This window comes from Heterodontus francisci, chromosome 8 (genome assembly GCF_036365525.1).
Source record: "Heterodontus francisci isolate sHetFra1 chromosome 8, sHetFra1.hap1, whole genome shotgun sequence".
Classification (NCBI taxonomy): domain Eukaryota; kingdom Metazoa; phylum Chordata; class Chondrichthyes; order Heterodontiformes; family Heterodontidae; genus Heterodontus; species Heterodontus francisci.
Window position 1 is genome coordinate 77,204,578 of NC_090378.1, and position 27,996 is coordinate 77,232,573.

The 27,996-nt window shown below is 40.4% G+C and overlaps 1 protein-coding gene across 3 annotated transcripts in view; it reads right to left on the bottom strand.

Moving 5' to 3' along the window:
• Positions 1-27,996, bottom strand: part of dhx9 (DEAH (Asp-Glu-Ala-His) box helicase 9) — a 73,245-nt gene that overhangs the window by 27,857 nt on the left and 17,392 nt on the right. For 2 of the 3 annotated variants that reach the window (XM_068037398.1, XM_068037399.1), the window contains exons 5-14: positions 26,983-27,089; positions 26,024-26,172; positions 21,557-21,603; positions 18,691-18,827; positions 17,544-17,633; positions 15,656-15,817; positions 12,866-12,943; positions 10,756-10,947; positions 9,820-9,961; positions 2,657-2,739 (exon numbers count right to left, since the gene is read on the bottom strand). In XM_068037398.1, the coding sequence (XP_067893499.1) occupies positions 2,657-2,739; positions 9,820-9,961; positions 10,756-10,947; positions 12,866-12,943; positions 15,656-15,817; positions 17,544-17,633; positions 18,691-18,827; positions 21,557-21,603; positions 26,024-26,172; positions 26,983-27,089 (1,187 nt within the window). Of the gene's footprint in view, positions 1-2,656; positions 2,740-9,819; positions 9,962-10,755; positions 10,948-12,865; positions 12,944-15,655; positions 15,818-17,543; positions 17,634-18,690; positions 18,828-21,556; positions 21,604-23,407; positions 23,486-26,023; positions 26,173-26,982; positions 27,090-27,996 lie in introns of those variants that run through there. The other variant, XM_068037400.1, reaches the window with a different exon arrangement.

The window sequence follows — 27,996 nt, forward strand, 5'->3', positions numbered from 1 at the left end:
TCCAAGTTTTATGTCATCTGCAAATTGTGAAATTGTGCCCTGTACATCCAAGTCTACATCATTAACATAGGCCAAGAAAAGCAGTGATCCTGGTTCCGACCCCAGGGATCCCCCACTGTATACCTTCCTCCAGTCCAAAAAACAACCATTCACCACTACTCTGTTCCAGTCAGCCAACTCTGTACCCATGCTGCCACTGTCCCTTTTAGGCCATGGTCTTTCATTTTGCTGACTCATCGGTTTTCTGACACTTCATCAAATGCTTTTTGGAAGTCCATGTACATCAACTGCATTAGTCTCATCAACCATCTCAAACATCAAAAAAAAAAATTCAATCAAATTAGTTAAACATCATTTACCTTTAACAAATCCATGCTGGCTTTCCTTAGTCAACCTACATTTGTCCAAGTGACTGTTAATTTTGTCCCAGATTTTCTAAAATCTTCCCAACTACCAAGGTTAAACTGACTGGCCTGTAGTTGCTGGGCTTATCCTTACATCCTTTTTTGAAAAAGGGTGTAATATTTCCACTTCTCTGGCACCACGCCTACATCGAAAGAAGATTCGAAGATTATGACCACAATTTCCACCCTTACTTTTCTCAGCATCCTGAGGCATTAATCCAGCCCTGGTGACTTATCAACTTTAAATACAGCTAGCTTTGCTAATATCTCCTCTCTTTCAATCTTTAGCCCATCCAACATCTCAACTACCTTCTCTTTCACTAGGCAGCATCTTCTTCCTTGGCAAAAACAGATGCAAAGTACTCATTTAGTACCTCAGCCTTGCCCTCGGCCTCCATAAATATATCCCTTTTTGGTCCTACTCCTCATCAACCCCACTCCTCCTCTAACTACCTTTTTACTATTATATGCCTATAGAAGACTTTTGGATTCCCTTTTATGTTACCTGCCAGTCCCTTCTGATACTGTCTCTTTGCTTCTCATTTCTTTTTTCACTTATCCTCTGAACCTTCTATATTCAGCCTGGTTCTCACTTGTATTATCAATCAGACATTTGTCAGAAACACTCTTTTTCTGCTTCATCCTACCCTCTATCTCTTTCATCATCCAAGGAGATCTGGCTTGGTTTGTCCTACTTTTCCCTCTTGTGGGATTGTACCTTGACTACATCTAATCTAACTCCTCTTTAAAGGCAGCCCATTATTCGATTGATTCCAATTTACCTGTGCCAGATCCATTCTCATACGACCGAAATTGAGGGATTGCTCCTTGTCTTTTTCCATAGCTAAACTAAACCTTACGACACTATGATCACTGTCCTCTAAATGTTCTCCTACTGACACTTGATCCACCTCAATCCCCAGAACTTGATCCAGCAATGGCTGCTTCCTCATTGGGCTGGAAATATACTGATCGAGAAAATTCTCCTGAACACACTTCACTGGCAACACCCACCCCCACCCCTCTGCCCTTTATACTATTACTATCCCAATTTATATTAGGATAATTAAAGTCCCCCATTATCACTACTACAGTTTTTGCAACCCTCTCTCATTTCCTTGCAAATTTGTTCCTCTACATCTTTCCTACTACTTGTTGGCCTATAAAGTACGGCCAGTAATGTAATGGTACGTTTATTGTTCCTTTGCCCTACCCAAATAGTTTCTGTCCTAGACCCCTCTAGGACATTCTCTCTCTCTATCCTAATATTCTCCTTAATAAATGCTCCCATCCTTCCTCCTTTCTTTCCTTCTCTATCCTCCCTAAACACCTTGTCTGCAGGAATATTTAACACCCAGTCCAGCCCTTTCTAGAGCCATGTCTCTTATCACCACAATATCATATCCCCACGTGGTTATGTGCCTGCAGCACTCCAACCTTATTTACCACACTCTGTGCCTTTACGTATGTGCATTGCAACCCTAATTTAGACTTTATTGCATTTCCTCTTACTCTGGCCCCACTTAATACCTTATTATTTCTTACCCTAGTGTTATCGGTTTCTCCCAATCCTTTGTGCAGCTTGTTTTTTCTTTCCATTGTTGCATCCTGGTTCCCATTACTCTCCAAGTTAGTTTTAACCTTGCCTAATAGCACTAGCAAACATAGTCTACTGCAATATCCCAAGTATAGGAATGAAAACAAAAACAGTATTAACATGAATGTGTTTTGCTCAGGCTGTCAGTTTGATTTATGTCATACAGTGCGGGATGGATATTCGTATGTTGCGCAATAAAGCGTGGCTCTGTTCAGCTAACCTTCTGGCTGATGGTCAGGAAAAATAAATGGAACCTCTACTGCAAGTCTACTTCTGGGGCTTCCTGCAATTTACAACAATTGGAAAGGTTGTAAAGACATTATGCATGATGAGACCTTGACAGATAGGCACCAAAAGCAACATGTGCTGAAATTTGCAAATCAGGGCCTTCTGAAACTGCCACAGAATTTGCAGCCAACAAAAAATGTTTTTGTCAATAGTGTAAATATGATGGGAAAACAAATAGGCTTGATGGCTACGGAAGCCTGATTTCCTGGCTACAGAGGGTACCTATGGCATGTGGAATGCAAGAGAACGGAGAGGGGGAAAAAATCCTATAACCCCCACCGAAAAAAAATTAAGTTACAGAAAAGATTAAAATTGAAGACAGTATATTGGATGTCCCTGTGGAAGTAAACTATGTAGAAATACTCACATTAATGTCTCTCTCGTGGATTTCATCCACTATTACATGGCTTATACCACGAAGGCCAGCTTCTAATTTCCTCAGCAAGACACCTAAAAGAGTACAATAATCACCAGTTTTTGAATAAGTACAATTTATTTGATGTCAGTCAAACTTTTAGGCAGATTGCATGGGTTGCATCAGGTTGCTCCTGATCCACTAAAAAGTGAGATTTCATTTTTTGCAATTTGCACAAGCTCTGCTGAGAATTGTCATAATATGGCACCTGACCGTATATTTGCAGGCAGCTCTTACTGCACTCACAGAAGACTTCCATTAACTTTCAAAGGCTCACCATGTTGGAATTTCCAAGCTATTTTTGTTCCAGGTGATAAAACACTATCTCAAAATCTAGTCCCCAGATCTCCAAGTGTAGTCTGAAGTAGGTCAAATGGAAACTTGCTGGCAGCCAAAACAAAACAAAAATACACATCACCATTAACCGAACAATCAGAACCCATTTTGGCCATTGATTAAATTAACAGACAATAATTGGGGCCCGACCAAATTTAGTCAAATTTTACAAATTTCATGGTCACAGCATTTTAAGAATTGTGAATTTCACTATTTAGTGTATTTAAATCGTAAATTTCAGTGTCACAACAAACCATGAAAATGATCTTTCAAAACAACAAAAAAAAGAGGGGTTCTTGGTCAAATGGCATTTATTGTATAATCAAAAACTATTGGAAAAAGATGACTATAAACAGGTCACATTCTTTATTCACTGAAGTCAGTGGTTGAATGTGAGCATGGAGCAACCTACAACTCTTTCTTTCTTCATTTCCTTTCTCTGCGGTGTGTTTAGATACTACTGTGTCCAGAGCTTGCGGAAATTGTCAGACAGCACCTGCTAGCCCTGCAAGGTGGGGGATTCTGCATTCCAGAGTTCCAAAACTACAGCACAGGTGAAGTATAATCCCCTTCTTTTGCAATGTTTTTATAAGCAGAAATCTCCAGCCTCCAGTTCTTGTCAAAACCAGGAATCACGTCAAATGAGTTTAAATCCACCATCAACAGGTGCATTTGTGCAGGGTCAAAGATACACAGAGCTTTCAGGAACGCCACCAGTGGTTGCTGAAACCTGAGATGTTTTTGCTTCACCACTTGACTCTTCCCTGTAGCAGTAATATTGTTTGAGCTTCTTTGTCATGCAAGAAAAGACCTGTTGAGCACAGGCATTTAATTCAGTATCGGAGTGTTGTTCATTTGACTGCTTCAACCAAGAACAGTACATCCATTACTTTATTGTTAGCTTAATGGATTGTGATGTGTCAAGATTCAAACCAAATGGTTAAATCCATCAGTCGTGTAGCAGTCTTGGCAACAAACTGAACCTCCTCATTAAGTTCAGCATCATTTAGAAGGGTTACAATGTCTGTTTACCTTGTTTTCGGTGTCAGTGTGAGCTCTTCTGAGACGAAGTACGTTGAGGAACCAACTAGGAAATGGACTATTTTAGATCTAGTATTGTGCAATGAAAAATGGCTAAATAATCAATCTTGTAAAGAAGCCTTTAGGAAAGAGTGATTATAATATGATAGAATTCAATATTAAGTTTGAAAATGACGTTAAATCAGAAACTAGGGTCTTAAATCTAAGCAAAGTAAACTGTGAAAGTATGAGGTGGATTGGGAAACTACATTAAAAGGTATGATGGTAGACAAGCAATGGTTAACATTTAAAGAACTAACTCATAGTAAACAACAAAAATACATTCCTTTAATGCCCAAAAGTCCAACAAGGGAAGTGCTCCAACCATGGCTAATGAAAGAAATCAAGGACTATATTATGAAGTTGCCAAAATAAATGGTAAGCCTGAGAATTGGGAACATTTTAGAATTCTGCAAAGGAAGAGCAAGAAAAAGATTTTAAAAAGGGAAAATAGAATATGAAAGTCAACTAGTGAGTAACATAAAAATGGACTGTAAAAACTTCTATAGATACGTAAAAAGGAAAAGATTAGCAAAAACAAATGTGGGTCCATTACAAGCGGAGTCGGGAGAATTTATAATGGGGAATAATGAATTGGCAGAGAAACTAAACAAATACATTGTGTCTGTCTTCACAGAGGAAAATACTAAAAACCTCACAGAAATAATGGATATTCAACAAACTAGTGCAAATGAGGAACTGCAAGATACTATTAGCCAATAAAAAGCACCAGAGAAAGTAATGGAACTTAAAATAAATAAATCCCCCGGACCTGATGATCTACATCCCAGAGTGTTGAAAGAAGTGGCTGCAGAGATAGTAGATGCATTGATGGTCATCATACAAAATTCTATAGACTCTGGAATGGTTCCTACAGATTGGAATAGTCTAACATCAGTCTAGGGAAAATACTACAATCTATAACATGGGAGGTGATAACAGGACACTTAGAAAATAATGGTAGGATTGGGCAGAGTGAACATGGATTTATGAAAGGGAAATCATGTTTGACAAACATGTTAGAGCTTTTTTTGAGAATATAACTAGCAGAATAGAAAAAGGGGAACCAGTCGATGTGGTATATTTAGATTTTCAGAAAGCTTTTGTTAAGGGCCCCCATAAGAGGTTAGCAAACAAAATTAGAGCACATAGGTTGGGGGAATATAGTTGGGAACACTCTGGGATGTAGATCAGGTCCAGGAGATTTATCTACTTTAAGTCCCATTAATTTCTCTAATTTTTTTTTTAAACTATTATCTTGCAAATCCTCACACAAGTCCCAGACTGAGATCTGGTTAACAGACAAAAAACAGTGAGTAGGATTAAATGGGTCATTTTCAGGTTGGCAGGCTGTGAGTAGTGGGGTGCCACAAGGATCAGTGCTTGGGCCCCAGCTATTCACAATCTATATCAATGATTTGGATGCGGGGATTAAATGTAATATTTCCAAGTTTGCAGATGACACAAAACTAAGTGGAAGTGTGAATTGTGAGTAGGATGCAAAGACGCTTCAAGGGGATTTGGAACAACTAAGCGAGTGGGCAAAAATTTAGCAGGTGTAAGACAATGGAGAAATGTGAGGCTTTCCACTATGGTAGGAGAAACAGAGTATTTCATATATGGAGGGGGGCTAGGAAGTGTTCAACTTCAAAGGGACTTGGGTGCCCTTGTTCATGAGTCACTGAAAGCTAACATGCAGGTACAGCAAGCAATTAAGGCGGCAAATTGTATGTTGGTCTTTATAAGAAGAGGATTTGAGTATATGAATAAAGATGTCTTACTGCAATTATATAGAACCTTGGTGAGGCTGCACTTGGAGAGTACTTGCCATAGAGGGAATGCAACAAAGGTTTACCAAACTAATTCCTTGGATGGAGGGATTGTCCTATGAGGAAAGATTCAACAGACTGGGCCTTTTTTTTTTTAAAATTCATTCACAATATGTGGGCATCGCTGGCTCGGCCAGCATATATTGCCCATCCCTAATTGCCCTTGAGAAGGTGGTGATGAGCTGTCGTCTTCCACTGCTGCAGTCCTTGTGGGGTAGGTACACTCACAGTGCTGTTAGGAAGGGAGTTCCATGATTTTGACCCAGTGAGAGTGAAGAAACGGTGATATAATTCCAAGTCAGGATGGTGTGTGACTTGGAGGGGAACTTGCAGGTGGTGGTGTTTCCATGCAACTGCTGCCCTTGTCCTTCTAGGTGGTAGACGTCACGGATTTGGAAGGTGCTGTCTAAAGGAGCCTTGGTGCGTTGCTGCAGTGCATCTTGTAGATGGTACACATGGCTGCCACTGTGCGTCGGTGGCAGAGGGAGTAAATGTTTGTGGATGGGGTGCCAAGCAAGAGGGCTGCTTTGTCCTGGATGGTATCTTGGAAGCTTCTTGAGTATTGTTGGAGCTGCATCCATCCAGGCAAGTGCAGAGTATTCCATCACACTCCTGACTTGTGCCTTGTAGATGGTGGACAGACTTTGGGGAGTCAGGAGGCGATATACTCACCGCAAGATTCCTAGCCTCTGACCTGCTCATGTAGCCACGGTATATATATGGCTAATAAAAACAAGAAATGCTGGAAATACTCAGCAGGGTCCAGCAGCATCTGTGCAGAGAAGCAGAGTCAACATTTCAGGTCAGGGATCCGTCTTCAGGTCCCTGACCTGAAACGGTGACTCTGCTTCTCTCTGCACTGATGCTGCCGGACCTGAGAATTTCCAGCATTTCTTGTTTTTATTTCAAACTTCCAGCGTCTGCAGTATTTTGCTTTTATTATATATATGGCTACTCCAGTTCAGGTTCTGGTCAATGGTAACCCCTAGGATGTTGATAGTGGGGGATTCAGCGATCATAATGCCACTAAATGTCAAGGGGAGAGGGTTAGATTCTCTCTTGTTGGAGATGGTCATTGCCTGGCACTTGTGTGGCGCGCAAATGTTCTTGCCACTTATCAGCCCAAGCCTGGATATTGTCCAAGTCTTGCTGCATTTCTACATGGACTGCTTCAGTACCTGAGGAGTCGTGAACAGTGCTGCACATTGTGCAATCTGCAACGAACATCCCCACTTCTGACCTTATGACTGAAAGAAGGTTATTGATGAAGCAGCTGAAGATGGCTGCGCCGAAGACACCACTCTGAGGAACTCCTACAGTGATGTCCTGGAGTTGAGATGATTGCCCTCTAACAACCACAGCCATCTTCCTTTGCACTAGGTATGACTCCAACCGCAGATAGTTTCCCCCTGATTCCCATTGACTCCAGTTTTGCTATTCTCTGGAGTTTAGAAGAATGAGAGGTGACCTCATTCAAACATACATAATTCTTACAGGGCTCGAGAGTGTAGATCCAGAAAGGATGCTTCCCCTGGCTGGCAAGTCGAGAACCAGAGAACATAATCTCAGAATAAGGGGCAGGCCATTTAGGACTGAGATGAGGAGGAACTTCTTCACTCAGAGGATGGTGAATTGTTGGAATTCTCTGCCCCAGTGGGCTGTGGAGGCTTAATCATTGAGTACATTAAAGACTGAGATTGATAGATTTCTACATATTAAAAACATCAAAGGATATGGGGATAGAGCAGGAAAATGGTGTTCAAGTAGAAGATGAGCCGTGATCGCACTGAATGACGGAACGGGCTTGAAGGGTCTACTCCTGCTCCTATTTCTTATGTTATGAAGTCTTGAGTAGTATTTCAGGTAAGCTGCATAATACTGTACTGCCCAAAACCAAGAATTCCAATGTGTAATTACTGACTCTGGAGGAAGGGTGATGTTTTGTTCCCTAATTTCAGTCATTTCAGCTGCATTTACAATGTGATGCTTGTATCAAAGCTTGCAGCTAGGGCATGTTTGAAGATCTTTTTTCATGTTGCTGACCAGTTTGTCGACTTTACCAAACTCGCTTTACCATAGCTCACTGACAAATTATTTGTGCATGCCATGTCATATGGAAACATGACACCTTGGAGCACAGATTTGAAAGATTTTGTCACTCATGAAAACTTTGTTGAAATCTGCACCCTATTTTAAAACTGTTTTGAGTATTGCTTGGGAAACTGGTGTAATTAACAGCTTCTAAGTGAATGCAGTCTGCAAGCACTGTTCACTTTCCTGACTCTACATCTTTGGCCTTACCAGACATAAAATCAAACAAAACATGCAGCACATAGTTGCCTTGTTCATTGGTTGGCAAAAGGCTCACATGCATTGTGAGAATTCACCTCCTCACAATGTGTAGCAAAAACCTACAGTAGGTAGTCATGTCATAGTTTATTTGCACTTGGCAAATAATTGTACCACCATTTTGTATATTACCTTGATTTACGTTGCAGCTTAGGATGATCAAGTTTTTCCAATGGTATGCTGGCACTTGCAAAAGCATTCACAAGTTCCACTGTAACCACCTGATGATTTTCTGAGCTCTCTGTCGACCTCTTAAAAAGAGATTAAATTGTTGCTTTTTTTTTGCGTGTTCCGTTTTCCAGCAGTGCAGCATCAATGCTCTCTTTCTGTTGTGATGGCTTTCGGAAGTAGCGATGAACCGTCGCCCGCCGTGTATGATCCAACAAAAAACAGTGCAGCTTGTACAAACCAATATTCCACCATCGGCATGCAGAATTTGGCTTCCAAATTCTTTCACTTTATGTGCTGTAGTAATGGTTGCGGCCCTTTTTGATTTGCTCATTCTGGCATTCTCACTTGTCTGTTAATACTGGAGACTGCTTGTCTCAAAAGTGCACCGGAAGCCCTCCCTCATCTCCCAATCAGCGAGTTGAACCTTGTGTCAATCACCAAAATGCTCGAAGTTCTCAAAATGACCAATTTCACAGTCCGTGACGCATTTTTCACAGCCATGAATTTGGTAGGGCCCTAACAATAATACTCATTTCTGCTTTTCGTTCCCTCCCACCCAAGAGTTCCCTATCTCAACTGCTCATGTTTCAAGCCTATGTTGTTGATGGTTTCAGATTCACAGGCTGGAAAGCGATGTTATCCAGTACTGTTCTCAGAACACTTGCCTCATATCACACTACTGTATAATAAATAAGTGAATAGTGTGAAAGGGATTCATAAACATAGACTGGACGGGAAACAGTCAAGGTGCACTGAATGAAAAGTATTTCGAGATGTGTGTTAAATGTTTGGGATGCCCAAATTATGGATCATGGGCAATTTGCATCTCACAAAACCCAAGCAATTTAGCCCTATTCACACTTAATATATCACTTGCTGCTTCTTTTTAATTTTGGCAGATTGCATAGGCCTATTCTTAGTGCTGATTAAGCCACTTTTGAGGCAGCAGCACCAAGATCTGCATGTATCAGCAGCTTGAAATGCGTACAAATCAATGAAAGTTAGCTTTGTATGTGTCCCACAGGGCCCCATGGCACAAATTTAAATAAACACAAAGGAAAAGCTTGGACACTGTTGCTTATGGCAACCCTAATCTGAAAAAGATCTTCAAACATTGTGTTATGGACAGGATTCATTTTTTTTTTTAAAAAGCAGAATTGTACTCTGATTTGCCCAGATCCCAACATCCTTCACCTGGATGAGCACAAGATTTCCAACCACCTCTAACCTCCATAAACAAACAAAATATAAATGAGGACAGCATTGCTCATGAAGGATTCATATTAGCTTTGCATTTTTTGCACAAAACAATTTTAGTGCAAGTCAGTTGTCTTGCAATGCAATACTAACCAACAGTACAGAACATTATGCTGCCATGTGGCCTTGGCAATATGGATTCAAAACGAACACTGTAACCACAACTCTTGCCTAATTCTTCTCCTCGTTCACAACCAACACGTTCTGCAACTGACACAGCGCTAATACGTCGAGGCTGGAAAATAATACAACAGGAAATGAAACATTACAGGTTTGCATATATACGCATTACTTCCAGTACCAAAGGGTTCAATACCCAAAACAACTAATATTCTCTCAACAGATGCTACCTAAGCCACTGTTTCCAGCATTTAAAAATAATTCATTATATTTGGAGCTTTCCAAATACTGTTTAACTGATTACATTAAAGTGCATTAACATTTTGCATGTACAAAAATATAGATATCAAACCTATGTTTGAAATGTAGACTGCAGTAGTGATTTTTTGGCTTGTTCTGCAAACAGTCTACCACTAACCACCAGTACACCACTTCTATTTGACAAACTTAAAATATCGAGTTTGCATTGCTCTATTTGGAGTCAAATTTATTTTGGCTGGGGGTGGGGTAGGGGGGGCAGAGGGAAAGAGAGTTTAATTTTGTCACATCAAGATGTTTCAATTATCATGTTTAAGAGCCTCCAAAAACCATAGCAGTTTCAATCTGCTTAACACAGAATAAACTCTAGAGATAAACCAACTAACCTAAACCCAGACAATTTAGGTGAGGTTTTTAAACAAACAAACAGTCAGGCCTGAAATTGTGCAGCTTACCAGTACAGAGCACCACCAGCTTTCTGTTATCTATCCAACTAGAACCACCTACCCACTGCAGGATTATCTGGAATCAAGTGGACAGGTCCATCCCTTTGGAGATGGATTTGAAGGAGATTAAGTGAATAAGCACATTTCTCAGACAGACTGACTTCCATAAGTGGGCCATTTAGATCTCTTAGCATTTCTCACGCACCTGTGTGACTACAATGTTACACTCAGAACCTCTGCCATTTCTGATGTAATCATCAAGGATGTATTGAGGGACCTGTGTAGTTTTACCACACCCAGTTTGACCTCGAATAATGATTACTGAATTGCAGTCGACTGATTTAAGGATTTCATCTTCAAAATTTTTGACTGGTAATTGTCTTCTGTCATTCAGTATCTGTAGCGAGAGACACAAATCACAATTATCAATGCCAAACATATAACTTAAAAAAAAAGTTTATAAAAGAACATGTTATTGGGCTCTTTTTAGCCCCCAAGGGTGCATTACCCCAAAAGTCCCATATAACTTACAAACAAAAACATACTGGTACAATAACAATTTGCATTTATATGCTACCTTTAAAGCAGTAAAACATCCCGAAGTGTTTTGCAGGAGTATTATTAAACAAAATTTGATACCAAACCACATAAGGAGATATTAGGACAGATAACCAAAGCTTGGTCAAGGAGGTAGGTTTGAGAAGCATTTTAAAAAGGAAGAAAGACACATAGGGCAAGATTTTACCAAGTCCTCGATGTCAGGCTCCTTAGTGCGGGTGGGTGTGGTGGGGGGTGGAATAGTGCCTGAACATGGGTTCGGAAGAGGCCCACCACGGACCTGGACACTGGGAGGGCCCAGCCCAATCCTCCCAGAAATGGCGAGGCTCCATGGCAGGCTCCCCGCTGCTGGATGATGGGACCCCACTTAACATATGTAAATGAAGGGAATGAATAAATTAAAATACACTCACATACAATCTTGAGGGAGATTGCGGAGGCAGGCACGCCCACGCCTTCAGCTCCCTGGGCAGGGGAAGGCGGCATAGCAATGGTTGGGGGGTGGGGTTAATACTTTCTGTCAGCGGGGGGAGTCAAATAAACGTAATGGGTGTAGGGGATGGTAGGAAGGGGTGAACTCGAAACTTTGTGCAATCTTGGGGGTGGGGAGGTCACATTTAGAAGCTAAGTGTTTGACGGGGGAGGGAGAGGGCAAGTAATTAATATAATTGTTATCAGGGGTTGGAAAGGGGCGCTTAAAATTTCTTGGATAAATTTTGGGGGGATATTTCTTTAAAAGTTTTAATGTGCCGGCAGGGCTGGCTGCCCTTTAAAAATTGCTGAGGATGGACAGCCGCCCCTTCCACATGATTGGAGGGGACGGGCCACCACGGCTATTAAATGAGCTGCCGCACATGAGATAGCAGCAGCTCTGGCCGCCATTTTTTGAGTTCACCGCCAAGATCGGCGGCAGGCTCTTAAAATTCAGCCCATAAATTTGGGGAGGGAATTTGAGAGCTTCGGGTCTGGGCAACTGAAGGCACAGCTGCCAACAATGGAGCGATTAAAATCGGGGATACGTAAGAATTGGAGGAGCACAGAGATTTTGGACGGTTGTAACGTTACAGGCAGCAGAGACAGATTGGGAGGGACGAGGCCATAGAAGGATTTGAATTTTACAACTTTACTCCTATGTTTGTGACATTGCGCTCAGGTAACCTGTAAGTGAATTTAGTTCTGGTTTAGAAACCAAGAGATTTCTCCTGCTTCCCCTTTCTGGTAATAATCCCCCTTTCAACTAACAAGTCTATTTTGGAATCTGAGAACCCAGTGTTTGGATAGCACAGTGAAGAATTTATATACTCTTAATAAAGGACATAGAAATTTTGAATTGAAAAGACTGACACAAAGAAAAGAGGGACAACACAATGTCAAATTGCAAAGATAGGAAGTGGGTGTAGATGTAATACACATATACGTACACGCTTTAGTAAGGGTTTCAAGGTCTTGGAGAGGATGACATCCATTATGATAACATCTCCTCCAATAGACTGTGCTTCTGACAATACTGAAGTGTCAGCCTATATTAAGTGCTTAAATCCATCATGGGATCTGAACTCAATTTTTTTTTATTAAGACGTGAATGAGCTACTAACTGAGCCAAGCTAACACAATAAGCCACACAGTGTTACAGCAGGTACTATGCAAAACTATCAAATAATTCAACAACTGGTAAGTACTTAAAAATAATAGTTGAAGAAGTTATCACTTTACAAAATAACTGTAAAGTACACATTTGAAAGAAAAAAAGTACCCACGTGTTGCAGGTTGCTATCATTCTGCATCTGGTATTGCAGCTCATTCTTTAAGTCCATACTGATTTGTTCTGGTGTCGCCTGTAAAAAGTACAACTGAGTTATAATGGTACTTTTGATTAATGTGGCTGTTAAGGACAAAAAATGTAGTTAAATAAAAAAACTTCTGAAAAAGCATCTTCTATATTAACATTCAAAGACACCGGGACTGCTGAAATTATTAAACCAACTTTACTGGAGGTAAATGAGTACTATCTACTACTTACATGTAGTAGAGAGAGGTGTAAGGGGCATGATTGGCTTCAAGACAGTGTTTTTGACTTGCTCTTTCTGTGGTAGGTCTGGCAGCTATGGATAGGTACTAGTAGATGTGACCCACACGACTACTTAATAAAATATCATCTTCTGTTACTGGAGTAAGGAAGCAAATGCTGCTGGAAATGAAGACGACAGGTGGTGAAGGCAGTTTACAGCTGTGCCCAGTGATTTGGGGACTCTTGATTACGCGACAGGGCAGGGGTCTCTCCTCCATTACAAGAGGCAATACAGATTTCACTGTAATCAGAACATGGTCTGCCAAGTTTCCAAATGCAAACTGTATCCATTCATGCCGAAGACCTTCCGATGAAATACTATCAGAGACTGAATTTTACATTTGCTTATATGCATTCGATCTGCAGATCGAATGCAATGAAACAAGTACAGCCAATTTCCTTAGAGGACAAAATGTAGCTTTCCCTGTTATGAATTTAACACTACCCTAACAAGGGAAATTCTGCCACTCCCCTGCACTAGGAATATTACTACTGAATGGGAAGTGTAAGTTACACAATGATGATGCTGCACTCTTAAAGCAGCAGAGGCTTGTGATTTAACCTGTGTTGAATCAAGAGGGTAATCCTTTAACATATTTAATGAATTACTTTCTCGAACAAAATTTAACCCCAATATATGACATGGAATGTATATTTGGTGAACAAAATTTCGTGCTCACCCGTACTCTCTAAGTTGTGCACGTGGATGGCTGAGCAGCAATCTGGAATGCACCGAACGCTAAAATAAACAGGCCGCTAACAACATCAAGTTCGAGCAGGAGGCAGGAGTCAGCATCAAACACCAATGGCAAAAGCGCAAGTGGCTGGATAGAGTGCGGCAAAAAATGCAGTCGTGATTGGAGGAGTAGTAGGTGTAGAAGAGAGGGAATCTGAGATTGGAAGCGCAGCAAGATGAAGCGGAGAGGGGGAGATGCGTACAGAAGTGAGCAGCGTGCGGCAAGAAGGGAAGCAAGTAAGGTGCTGGCCAAGGTCCCAGAGCCCTGGGGGAAACTGAGCTTCAGAAGGGAGAGCATTCCAGATTCATTAATCAAGGGAGGAAGAGAGCAGAGAGCCGACTCATCCACTCCCAAAAATTCCCAAGTAGCCAGTTGGTCTGTGAGGAGAGCGGAAAGGCTGAGCTGGATGAAAGTGACGGGGCTTGTGAAGCGTCTCATTACCAAGCCTGGATTAGAGAGACTTGCTAGTGCTCCCCATTCAGCAGTTCTCAATGGCCCAGGACTCAACCAGGAGACACATGGCCCAGAAAGACCCACAGCAACTAAAGGTCACAAACCCAGCCTATCATGGTCCAGATAAACAGAGTCTGGAGTGAAATTGATCAATGGATTTAGTTTCAATGAGCACCTAATGCTTTCTGATGGGCAGGTTAATGATGTAGATTGGATTGTCGATTATACATTTGGCGCACGGCCAATGAACATTCGAATTAGGAGCAGGAGTAGATCACAGTGGCGCAGTGGTTAGCACCGCAGCCTCACAGCTCCAGGGACCCGGGTTCGATTCTGGGTACTGCCTGTGTGGAGTTTGCAAGTTCTCCCTGTGTCTGCGTGGGTTTTCGCCGGGTGCTCCGGTTTCCTCCCACATCCAAAGACTTGCAGGTGATAGGTAAATTGGCCGTTGTAAATTGCCCCTAGTGTAGGGAGGTGATAGGGAATATAGGATTACTGTAGGGTTAGTATAAATGGGTGGTTGTTGGTCGGCACAGACTCGGTGGGCCGAAGGGCCGGTTTCAGTGCTGTATCTCTAAATAAATAATAATAAATAAATACTCGGCCCTTCAAGCCTGCTGAACTGATTGCTCCATATTTCCACCTTCCCCCAATAACCTTCCACCCCCTTGCTCATCAAGAACAACTACCTTCAGCATTAACTGAGCCTGGAAGCCACAAGTTAATTAAAGTTATCTAGATTAATGGATAAGAGACCATATTATGTCAGTTTCATTTCACTGTTTGGCAAGATAAAAGGATTTTTAAAGTGTCTATGTTCTAAGCCCAGACTTTGAAGCTGTGTGTATCCTCCCCACTCCTTCTGCATTTCATCCACTCTCTGAAAAGTGTGAGCTCTTGTGCTGGAAAAGGAGATTAGAGACAGGAAAGGCAGAATGGGCCATGCAGCAATCTGAAAGGTACCTTGCAATGAAATAAACAGACTACTGCACTTTGTAGAAATTCAGTGACTTAAAATGTAAGTTGCCTATGGAAAAAAAGAACTGCTCAGAGGGGTTTGTTGCTCACAGTGTATAAAAAATTTAGAGGCAACACTGCACCTCACACCCCAACTAGTGAGATCACAAAATGTACCATATTTGAAAATTATATCAACTGTGCTTGTACACTTTAGTAACTAATTGTAGTTTCATTTTTAAAAAATAAATGTTCATCTTAACTGCACAATTGTGAATTTTACAACTGTTATACTCCCGTCAACTGTCGCTCTATTTTCTGGCATCACTTACATATGCAAGAGGTCCTTCATCAATATTGCTACTGGTCCAAGGGTTCCAGTTGATTTGTGGAGGTGACCATGGTACAACTCCTGCAAAGTTCTGTCGAATCGATGGCTCAAAATGGGCAAGCTTTCCAACAGTCAGTGAAACTGGATTTTCGGGGTCTTCGGGCTACAGAATCAAATGGTTACAGATCAATGCTAACAATTTGTAGCCATGTGTTCACAATAAAAGCTTTGAATGCATCACTGAGCAAACTTATCATACTGTGCACCCATATCGAAGTCTCAACAGTATTTTGTTCCCCACAATCACCCAGAAGTGTTTTCAGATCAATTCTAAATATTAGTTATTTTCTTTCTTTCTCGTTAAAGAGGAGAGGACAGCTAGACAACCAAATCAAGCTGTTGATCAATCTGACCAATCACTATTGACTATGTATTCTAACATTCCACTTTTCAACTGCTTCCCCACAAGGCCAACACTGAACATAGGATCAACAACTTGCATTTATTTGTGTCTTTAATGCAAGAAAACATCCCAAGGTACTTCACAAGTGTAATCAGCCAAAAACTGACACGGAACCAAAGGAGCAGATATTGCAAGGTGACTAATAGTTTGGTCAAAGAGGTAGCTTTCAGGGTCTTAAAGGAATAAAAAAGAGCAATGGAAAGGGGGCAATTTTAGGAAGGGAACTTCAGATATTCAGGCCTATGCAGCTCAAGGTCCAGTTGCCAATGGTGGGAAAAAGTGGGAGATGCTTAAGAGGCCAGAGCTGCAGGAGCGCAGAGTTCTTGGAAGATTGGAGGAGGTTACAGCGATAGGAAGGGCTTTGAACACGAGGATGAGAAGAGGATATGGAGTCAGCTTGGATATTGAGGTTGCAAGCAGTATGTGTAGCCCAACAGTGGCAGAAAGAGATGGAATCGTTGGCACGGGTATGGAGTTCATGGTAGGGGCCAAGAACAATTGTTTTGATCTTCCCATCATTTAATTGGAGGAAAATGCAGAGGGGCTGGAGACATAGCAGAAAGATAGAGCTAGATGCTTTTCAGCAGAGCCTGATGTCATGTCTTCAGGTGAACGGGGCAGCATGTACATGAGGAATAGATGGCAGCCAACACAATGTATTGGGGGACTCCAGAAACAACAGTAGATGGGGTCAGGAAGGGAAGCTATTGCAGGAGATTATCTGGCCTCAACTGGTTAGGCAAGAATGGAACTAATGCTACTCAGCTGAAAAATGAAAGGTAGGCACTGGAGGTGGATGGTGCAGTCAACCATATGAAAAGTCGATAAAGACAAGGAAATCACAGTCACATAGGATGTCATTGTGACTTTTAATTAGGACCATTTCAGTGCTCTGACAGGAACAGATACCTACTTGAGAGGTTCAAAAGTGAAGTAGCAGAAGATCTGGAGATGACACATAATCTAGGCTTTTGCAGAAGAAAGGGAAATTGAAGATGGAGTGGTGGCTTTCAAGGACGGGTAGGTCAAGGATTCATATAATGTCTTTCACAGCCTCAGGATGTCCCAAAGCACTTTACAGCCAATGAAGCACTTTTGAAGCGTAGTCACTGTTGTAATGTAGAAACAGCAAAAGCCATTTGCGTACAGCAAGGTCCCACAGTCGATATATATATATATATTTTAAAAGCTATATGTTAATTATCAGATGCAAAGATAGGACTGCTCAAGACTTGAGAGAACTATCAGCAAGATGGCCACGAACAGTCACAAAGCTCTTGAAAATCAGGAACTTCCTCAGGTAGTTTTCATTTTACTATATAGAAGAAAAACTAGCCAGGAACAGGATTCTCAAGACTAGTTTTTTCCTCAGTGTTCCCAGTAAGCTTCAACTCACATATAACAGATAAATATTATGAATACTTACTGGTGGCACAAGCTGCAAACCCAGCTCATGTACAACAGATTCAAGCTGACGTTCCAAGTCACTAGCAATATTTAGATCATATGGTTCCACCTAAAGAATAAATGACAATAACTTAAAAACCTTTTCACCAGTCAAGCATATAAAATACACTTTAACTTAGAAAGGATGTGACTCAGAGAAACAAGTTACACAAAATAATTCCAGAAATAGCTTCCTACTGTGTACTTGGCAATGCTGAAATTTTAGATGGATCTGGAACCTAAAAGCTCATTGATCCTCATTGTACATTACACAGAGTGGTATACAGTTGGGGCCTGTAGCACACCTATTTGAGAATGATCAGAACGTCCCTCACAATGCTTGGAATTTAGCAATTTCAAAATGCTTACATCTGAGACTTGGCATTACCCATATTTTCTTGGAAAAGGGAAATGAAGTATTTCATGCTGAAAGCACTCTATTCCATCTCAACTACTGCCACTTCCCTTCTCCTCGAAGCCACTCCATCAAGCATTTATTTCTCTATACTCATTCATTTCTCCTTTCTTTTCTTGAAGACATGAACCCTTGGCTGACAAGGGTGCTAAGCCTCCTCCAGTAGCCCACCCACAGTCATTTTTCATGTGACAATGATCATCAGGGTAGTGAAATGCAGAAATCATCACAGCTGAGTCCTTTTCTATTCTCATCCAACATTCATACTTACAACAGTGATTAGTGGATAATGATCAGGAACAGCAACCCTGATCAATTGAATTCCCTAATCAGGAGATAAGGAAGCCCACTGTAGTGCCTCTTCCACTTAATTGAAAAGTTAACTCAGCATAGACAAGGGAACTAAATAAAAACAAGAAATGCTGGATTCACTCAGCATGGTGCTGAAACCCGGGAACTAAATATGTGGTCTTCCTAAGTCAGCTCAAGTTTTCAGTGTTAAACCTATTGAATTAATAAGGGAACCTTTACAATAGGTATTTTGTAGGTCAATTTATGGCAAAAGTTTATGGAATTATGAAGCAATCCAAACAGCACTCACAAAAGGAAGATTTGATAAAGAAAATGTAATGATCACAAAATAGTGTCTTCATCTTACAATACAACATGCAAAAGTCATGAAACATTCTTTGAGAGCCAATAAGTGACGCACCTTTTCTGTCTCTTTCTTTTTTGTGTGTCCAGTGAAAGCTTCAAACACCCCGAGATGGTACAGCTGTCTGACCAATGACAGTGCACATGACTGTGCAGCCAGTTTTTTATTTGAACCATGTTCACGGGCTGTGATCCCTTAAGAGGGAGGAAACAATACAAAGTCCCAATTCATATTTCGGCATGAATTTCACAATTTTATTTATCCAGCACATTTAATTCCACAGGGTGCCCAATCTAGCAACTCAATAAAAGACAAATAAAAGTCACTTTAAGCAACAAGATGCTCTGGAATTCCACCTCTTACCATCATGATTGGTCATAAAACTGCTGTGACTATTTTTCCTGTAATACACAAACTTCAGGACTATTTGGAATGCTCATGCATTTCACCACCATATTCCTATGCAATTAAAAAAAGTGTTCTTGTAAATTATACAAGAACAAGGGCATTTAGAAAATCTTAATACAATCAGGCAGAGTCAACATGGTTACATGGTTTTGTGAAAGGGAAACCATGTTTGACTAATTTATTAGTGTTCTTCAAGGAAGTAACAAGCAACACAGATAAAGGGATGTAGATGTGGTGTATATGGATTTCCAAAAGGCGTTTGATAAGGTGCTACATCAAAGGTTACTGCACAAAATAAGAGCTCATGATGTAGGGGGTAACAAAGTAGCATGATAGAGGATTGGTTAGCTAACAGGAAGCAGAGAGTAGGGATAAATGGGTCATTTTCAAGTTGGCAAGCTGTATTGAGCAGAGTGCCACAGGGATCAGTGCTGGGGTCTCAACTATTTACAGTCTATATCAATGACTTGATTAAGAGACCAAATGTGTAGTTGCTAAATTTGCAAAGATAGGTGGTAGGAAAGCAAGTTGTGAGGAGGATATAACGAGTCTGCAAAGGGATTTAGATAGGTTAAGTGAATGGGAAAAAATTAGGCAGATGGAGTATAATGTGGGAAAATGTGAACTTGTCCACTTTGGCAGGAAGAATAAAAAAGCAGTATATTATTTAAATGGAGAGAGGTTGCAGAACGCTGCAGTAGAGGGATCTGGGTGTCGTGGTACATGAATCATAAAAAGTTAGTATGCAAGTACAGCAAGTGATTAGGAAGGCAAAAGGAATGTTGTTGTTTATTGCAAGGGGAATGGAATATAAAAGGAAGGAAACTGCTACAATTGTACAGGCTGTTGGCAAGACCACGTCTGGAATACTGTGACAAAAACAGAAAGTGCTGGAAATACTCAGCAGGTCAGGCAGCATCTGTGGAGAAAGAAGCAAGAGTTAACGGGCTGCATTTTAAAGCCCCTCCGCCGTCGGGAACGTTGGCGGAGGGGCAATGAAGATCGGTGCAGCGGAGGCTCGTACCAACCCCAACAGCAGCAGGCCCCATGCCAATCTCGGCGATGGCGACGAGGCTTCCTGGCAGCTGCCTGCCGCTGGATCCCCATTTAAATGTGTTAACTGATTTACATACCTGATTTAATGAGGGTCCCATTGCCTCCTTAATCGCCACACCGATCTTCAGTCGGGCAGCCAACAATGCAGTGCCTCTGAATCCCCGTTCAGGGAAACGTGGCGCGACACCTGTGGGGAGGGGAGGGGATGATTCTTTTCGCTGTGTGGGAAGAGGGGAGCAGGGTTAAAACACTGCGGATTGGGTGGGGGGGTCGAATTTTAAATATCTGTATTCCGGAGGGAAAAGGGCAGGAATGTTGTGATTTGCCATTGGGGGTGGGAGAGTGCATGAAACATTTATTTTATTAAGTTTCGGAAACTTAAACTTACCTATCTCTTTAAATTTTAAATGTGCATTGATGGCCGTAAACCCTTTAAAATTGGCGCCGAATGGCATTGCCTGTGGCGGCTCACCCACCCCCTCCACGTCATCTGCTAATGGGCCGCCACATTTGAAATCACAGCGGCTTCATGACGCAGCGCCTGTGTGGGCATACCAAATTTTTTTACGTCCATTTACTGGTTCTGATGAAAGATCACAGACCTGAAACGTTAACTCTGGTTCTCTCTCCACAGATGCTGCCTGACCTGCTGTGTATTTCCAGCACTTTCAGTTTTCCAGATCTGCAGTACTTTGTTCTCGGGTACTGTGTACAATTTTGGTCTCCTTACTTAGGAAACGCTATAACTACACTAGAAGCAGTTCAGAGAAGGTTCACTCGATTGATTCCTGGGATGAAGGGGTTATCTTATGAGGAAAGGTTGGGCCTGTATCCATTGGAGTTTAGAAGAATGAGAGGTGATCTTATTGAAACATAGGATCTTGAGGGGACTTGACAGGGTGGATGCTGAGAGGATGTTTCCACTTGTGAGAAAGACTAAAACCAGGGAACAGTTTAAAAATAAGGGGTCTCCCATTTAAGATGGAGATTAGAAGAAATTTTTTCTCTCATGGGTTGTTAGGTTGTGGAATTCTCTTCTCCAGAGAGCAGGGAGGCATGGTCATTGAATATTTTAAGGCAAAGTTGGATAGATTCTTGATTGGCAAAAATCTAAGGATATAGGGGATACACAGGTTATCTGCATTAAAAAATTCCATTTTATGTGCTTCATTCATATTATACGGATTTATTCTGTCTCCATACTTACTATCTTCAGCCCTTCACCAAAAATAAAATGTCATTTTTTTAAAAAGTTGTTATAGCAAGAATGTTCTCTCAGTTTTGTTCTTGATATAATTAATTAGTTTAATAGATGCATCCTGATTTTCTGGGCTGAAGGTCCTTTAGACACCCTTGCATGACAGCGGAGGTGTTACTGCAGTCTGTTATAACAAGTTCACTTACAAGCCTTACAGTCAACAGTAAAGCTAGTCATGTCAAAATGTAAGTGGCTACTTACTTCTTCCCAGCTGTCTCACGTGAATAGTCATCTCTGCAATAAAACTCCTGAAATGACATGCACAACATGAAATTAACCCTGTCGTTTCCGCACTTCCACCATCCCACTAATATCGAAATGTGCAATAAATTTAACCAAATAATGTCCAGTACATTCTGAACAAATGGTACAAGATTTGAATATTTAATTTTTATACCACAGGCATGATTTGAAGAGGGAATACAGCACTCAATGCAAATATCTCCGTTGTAGGAGATAAAATTGCTGAAAGTAGTAATCTAGAAATTTAAAGATTGAGTTTAAGCGTTCAAAGAACAAAGAAGAAAATTACAGCACAGGAACAGGCCCTTCGGCCCTCCAAGCCTGCGCCGATCCAGATCCTCTATCTAAACATAAATTCCATATGTTTCATATATTCTAGCATCTGAAGGTGACAAATTAAAAATGCTTGAACAGTAAATAAGATCAACATTCAAAGGGATTTGAAAACAAATATAACCAATTTCAGTGAAGTAATGGGAAATATTAGCTTTGTGCACAATTCGCGCCACTACACTGCTGTGCAGGAATTACAGCCCAAGTATTTATACCAATGACTCCCCACAAGGCGATGTTCCAATTTTAGGAATGAAATTAAGTAGAAACTCCAGAGGCAGGTCAGATCCATCTACTTGCATACCTCCAAAGGGATGATTACAGAGAAGCATTGGCATAACTCCACAGATGGTCACGTACGTACCTTTTAACACAAAAATGTTCAGTAGAAGCAGAAAAAGCTAAATGTCAGTCAAAAATAAAACAAAATATTCCTTAGTTTAAGATGGTTATTTGGGTTTACAACACAGTTTTGGCTTAAACAGAAGAACTTTTAGCCATAACTGGTAGGGCATCCATCGTATGGAACTCATTTTTAAGCCTCAAAAGCCAAATTTGGTTAAATTTCATAGTCTGACTGTGCATCACAGCTGAGTACAGCAGCTTATGTAACCTATCCTCTGCCATATTCAGGTTTAGAAGTATTTGGAAATATTTGCCATACACGGGTGTAGAAGTATTTAATAAATTCCATACTCATTAATGAATCCACTTTTTACCTGTGATACAAACAAAATAATGATTGATGTACATAACAAAACAAAGCAATGGTTACTAGAAAGCATTGAATTTCCTGGTTTTCTGAAGAACTCTATGCTCTAATATTCAGTGCCAAACCTTTTTCATTCAGTTTTTTAGTTCTGAATCTGTTCATAATCAATTGCTGTCAAGCTGCCTACTCAGCTATGTAGTCAATTCAGCCAGCCTTTTTGCATTAAAAATAAACTTAAAAACATGAATATAAATAAATGAGACACAGTCATATAAAGATTTTAAGGTGCAGTAAGACTAAGACTTTCTCCATTTATACTGGCACCTATAGATGTACTACTTGTAATTTTTTAAAAAGTCAGCGGGGTATATTTAAGAAAAATATATTTGTGCATTTAGTACAAGACAAAAAAAAGAGGAAATGCACCCAATACACTTTGGTAATACAGAATTTTATATATTTAAGTTTCAACCACGCATTAGCATTTGAATGGAAAACTATTGAGGTGGAACTAGCTTCCTGACTGGCCAATTCCATTGAATAAAGGAAAGCATGGTGTTGTTGTGTCATTCAGATTTTCTATTTCTTGCTTTAAAACATACATCCAAACAAGAGTTTTGGTCATGCAGATCTAAACACAACAAACAAATGGAGTGCCAAAAAAGTTACTCCTTCAATATATGACTCAGTCCTGGAATCTAGTTCTTGGTGTCCACAGTTTTTCTTCAGTACTATGCATGTATCTTTTTATCCGTATAACTCACTTCTGATCCTATATTTGGTCAAATGAGATCAAGCACAGCAACTTCACGATTCAGAGAAGCCTGTCAATAGGCCCAATATCCACCATTCTTGGATGCCAGTATGTTTCTCTGCCAAGCTCAGTAAAGTTCCAATCTCCATCAGCCCTAGGTCCCCTAGAACACCTACAGGAAAAGTGACACCAGAAATCAATAGCTGTCTATGATTGCTTGTACCATCATTCCTACAATGGAAGGATACCATGTGACAGCTTAGTGCAGCCTAAGCAACGTCACATGTTTGCAAGAGAGATTTCTGGTGTCACCTCACCCCCATGAAAGATTAGATAAAGGAGTGACAAGTTTGTCACTTTTATTTAGTTTGCCATCAACATGCTATTCATCTGTGGTAAAAATATTTGCCCACGTAACAGACTATAATTTTTGAAATCATGGTACCTTTGCTCAAGTTAGCAAACTACACAACTAATGTACAACTAAAGTTTTTGCCCTCAAAAGGCAATGACTATTTTGCATACTCGAGATGCCACCATACACTAAAACTGCACAATGTTTTGGGAGATGAAATGGAATTAAGTAATTTAGCACCCTCCCAAAAGTAATAGTCAACATAAGAAAATGCTTGCACAGTAGATCCCTGCTATTTGGCCCAGTAAAGTCACAGAATTTCCAATTAATGGAAATCACCAAGATGCAATATAATGTTCAAAAGTGAAGTCCAACAGAAATTCATCGATCTGTTGATTTATTTCCCAATTAGCAGGTGTCTACTATATCATATTTAAGTGTTCTTAGCATTCACAGGGGTACTGGGCAACTACCCCCTAGAAAGCTCAATATAACAAGGCAAGCTGGCTGAGAAACATACTGGTACCATACCATGAAGTATGGAATAACTCAGTTTTCAATCAAATACAAATCATCAGCTGCACCTGGAACACTTGCTCTATAACAATCAATTAAAGAAACCATTTTGCTCACTGGCTTTCTCACAGGTGAGTACAAAGTTTTCCACTTCTCTGCTCCTTCAGTGTTGAAAATGTATGAGGATTACACTCTGCCAATTCTTCTTGAGTGAAAGGATCAGCAAAACAGTCAATCCCTCTGCTTTAATGTTGAAGCATTCAAAACCAATTTTAAAAAACGGATGTGACCTAAACAGTAATTACAGCATTGCTTGGCTAACATTTCCTTCTACGTTACTCTATTTACTTAAGTAACCACAGATTGATAAAACACCAAAAAGTCACTGTACAGATAAGATCAGTTTGACCCGATCAAATGAGGCAAACTGTCTTCTGCAGTCTGTTCACATGCATTCAGCATTTTAAATTTCATGCTGCATTTCTCTTGCAGCACTGCCATTAAGTTCAATAACAGCATAATGAGGAATATGAGAATGCTGCTGGAGATCCCAAGAATAATCTCAAGGTGTATTTTTCCTGTCCTTCAAGCTCCATCTTTTCTGGCTTTTCTCCCCTTACAGACCATTACAAACTTTCCCAAGCCATGATGGGAGTTCAAACAGGCAGAAAAAAAAGTCACCTACTACTAGATTATCCAGAGTGGCAGTGGGATGACCTGGAAAATTATCAGGTCTTCTTTCTCAGTCACTGCTGATACATGATTCAGGATAATTAGGTAAAAGCAAGAAAAAATGTCAAGAATTTACCTTCAAGTAATTAGGAAAGAAATTTATTTTTTATGTATACTGTACCTTTGCCATCTAGACTAGTCTAAATCATAACAAAAAAAGTTGCAAACGGTTTCTGATGCATTTTCAAGTTACTTTCAGTTTTGGATATAAACTGGTGTCTCATTTTGGTAATTAATAAAAGAAATCCTGACAACTTAAAGAACTTGCTTTGATAGAGCACCATCTATGTCCTCAGCTCAACCCAAGCACTTATTAATGAAATTCTTCTGAAATGTTGTCATTGTTGTAATGATATAAACAAGCAGATCTGCTTTAGGGACATTGCTGAGGGGTAAATGTTGGCCAGGATGGCCCTGCTCCAATAGGAATCGTGGCATGGGTTATTTTACACCTAAGGGGATAGATGGGGGTGTCAGTTTAATATTTCATCTAAAAGACAGCATCTCTAACCTTGCACCACTCCTATAGTACTGCACTGAAGTGTCAGCCTAAAATATGTGCTCAAATCTCTGAAGTGCGACTTCAGCCCACTACCTTCTGATTCAGAACACGTGTGCTTCAACTGACCTAACTTTGCCACATTTAAAGCAGTTTACAACTTCTGTAATTCTTACATATCTTCTGCATTTAAAGGACCATATTCATTAGATTTACTAATATGAGGCATACAATGATTGTTTTGGAACATCCAATCATGAACTATATGGGCTTTAAAAGGCATGCTATTCCTAACTATGTGGCTTCTGGAAGAATTACTATTTTCATTTCAAGCACAGCAGCACATCCACTGCTGTCAATGCAGGCAGCATGAGCAGACAACAGTTACATTGTTCCCAGCACTGAAAACTAACCGCATTTCATAAGTGGGGATTTACTATCTCAGAATTACATGACATGAAAACCATGAAAATGATTACTTGTAGAATTGCTCAATTGATTAGTCCACAATCAAAATGTCAAACCTGTTGTGGTCAGGTCCCACTTGTGAATACTTATAATCCGCTTGAATCTTCTCTTTTTGGAAGAATTGGTTAAGTTGAGCTTTGGCATTTTCAAGTGTCCAGTTGCCATGAAGACCAGCATTCAAATCCAAGCCTTCAGATTCCAGAGTCTGGAGAAAATAAAGTTCTTAACTTATGAAGAATGTACAAAAATGTTACTTTTTATTTACACAAACTACCATGGCTGTGTTTCAAAAAGCTTACCAAAAAAGATGCTAAAAAATATTCCTGTAGCGGCCATGTCTCTAAATGGACTACCAAGTGAGGTGAGGCACTCAGGCTCAACTCCTTGCTGTGAGCTATCAATCTGAACCGGTGCTACACGCTAAGCCAGAGAAAGACAGGTCAAAACTAAAGTGGCCAAGGTCCCTGCTCCGACTTGTATAGGATCCATAACAGCAAAGTCTGATCCTGTTTTCTGTAGTCTTTTATACCTACCCAAGAATCCTAGCTACTCTTGCTTGCTGCCGAACCCAGAGATATCGGTACCAATTACTACACCACAACCAATCGCCCAGTTACCTCATCACAGACCAAAGCTCGAGTAACCCAATGCCATGCCACACTATACACTGACTGACACACTGGGGAGTCTCATATCTGGATGTTTATTCTATTAATTATGTAGTACAACAAGACATGAAATGCAAAGAGGCACAAACATATTTCTGAATCCAAAATCTCATCAAAAAACAATCTAAGCAACTTTTATTTCAGAAGCTTCATCTTTTAATAATGAATTCCTTATATGACTTGGTTCAATCTGAATTTAAATTAGCAAACACGGGAAAATTAAGTTGTTTGTCATTTATTAGTCATTGTAAATGCAAAAAATAGTTCTTTAAACTATCTTACTGAGCATAGTATACTACTGAGGACAGTCACAATTCTGTTCTACTTATTATATACATGTCCCTTACTGCTTGGGCTTCCTGTTCATCTCTCTTCTCATAATACTCCTTTAGATTGGCTCCACGTTCCCAATAACCAGTGAATCCTCCTCCTGTGCCTCCTCCAAAGCCAGAACCTACAAAGGCAAAATCATTTTAAGCAATACTTGTTAAAGAACATGGTTATAACCCTTTCCACAATATACTCAGATCAAGGTTAAAGGGACTCTGATATTACTTTCCAGTTGCAGATGCCTGCAGCACACCTCCTGCAGCCAGCAGTCACATCAATAAAAATCTGAATTTTTTAGACCAGTGGTAGAGACATGTTTTTCCCTGGGCTTACAATTGGCATCATCATGCATAAACTAATTTGCTATATTCAATCAAGAGATGTGGAGTTTGTAAATTTAAACTTACCACATTTAAATCCTAATCAAACTTAAGGGAGCTGCTTTTATAGAATCATAAAATGCAACAGCACAGAAGCAGAGCATTAAACATATCATGCCTGTGCTGACTTTTAGCTCGAGCTATCCATTTAATCCTACTCCCCCGCTCTTTTCCCATAACCCTGTAATACTTTTTCCCTTTTCAACTGCTAAGGCCCATATTTGTCCAATTCCCTATTGAATCTGCTTCCACCACTTTTTCAGGCAGTGCATTCAGATGACAATACCTTGCTGGGTAAAAAAAGTTTCCTCATGTCACCTCTGGTTCTTTTGCCAATCACCTTAAATCAGTGATCTCGCGTTACTGACCCTTCTGCCACTGGAAACTGTTTCTCCCTACTTACTCTAATCAAAACCATTCATGATTTTGAACAATTCTATCAAATCTCCTGCAGTGCTGATCTTGCACGGCCAGTGACTGCATCAAGATGAGGTGAGCAGATTTTTAAGACCCAAAGTGAGGAAAGTATCTTTTACAGTTGGGTCAAATAAATGTGTGTACACATAAAAAACACACAGGCATACACACACTTCATGCATTGTTAGTGCCAAAAGCGGACACTTGCGTCTTATGGAGCCAGTGGCAAAGTAA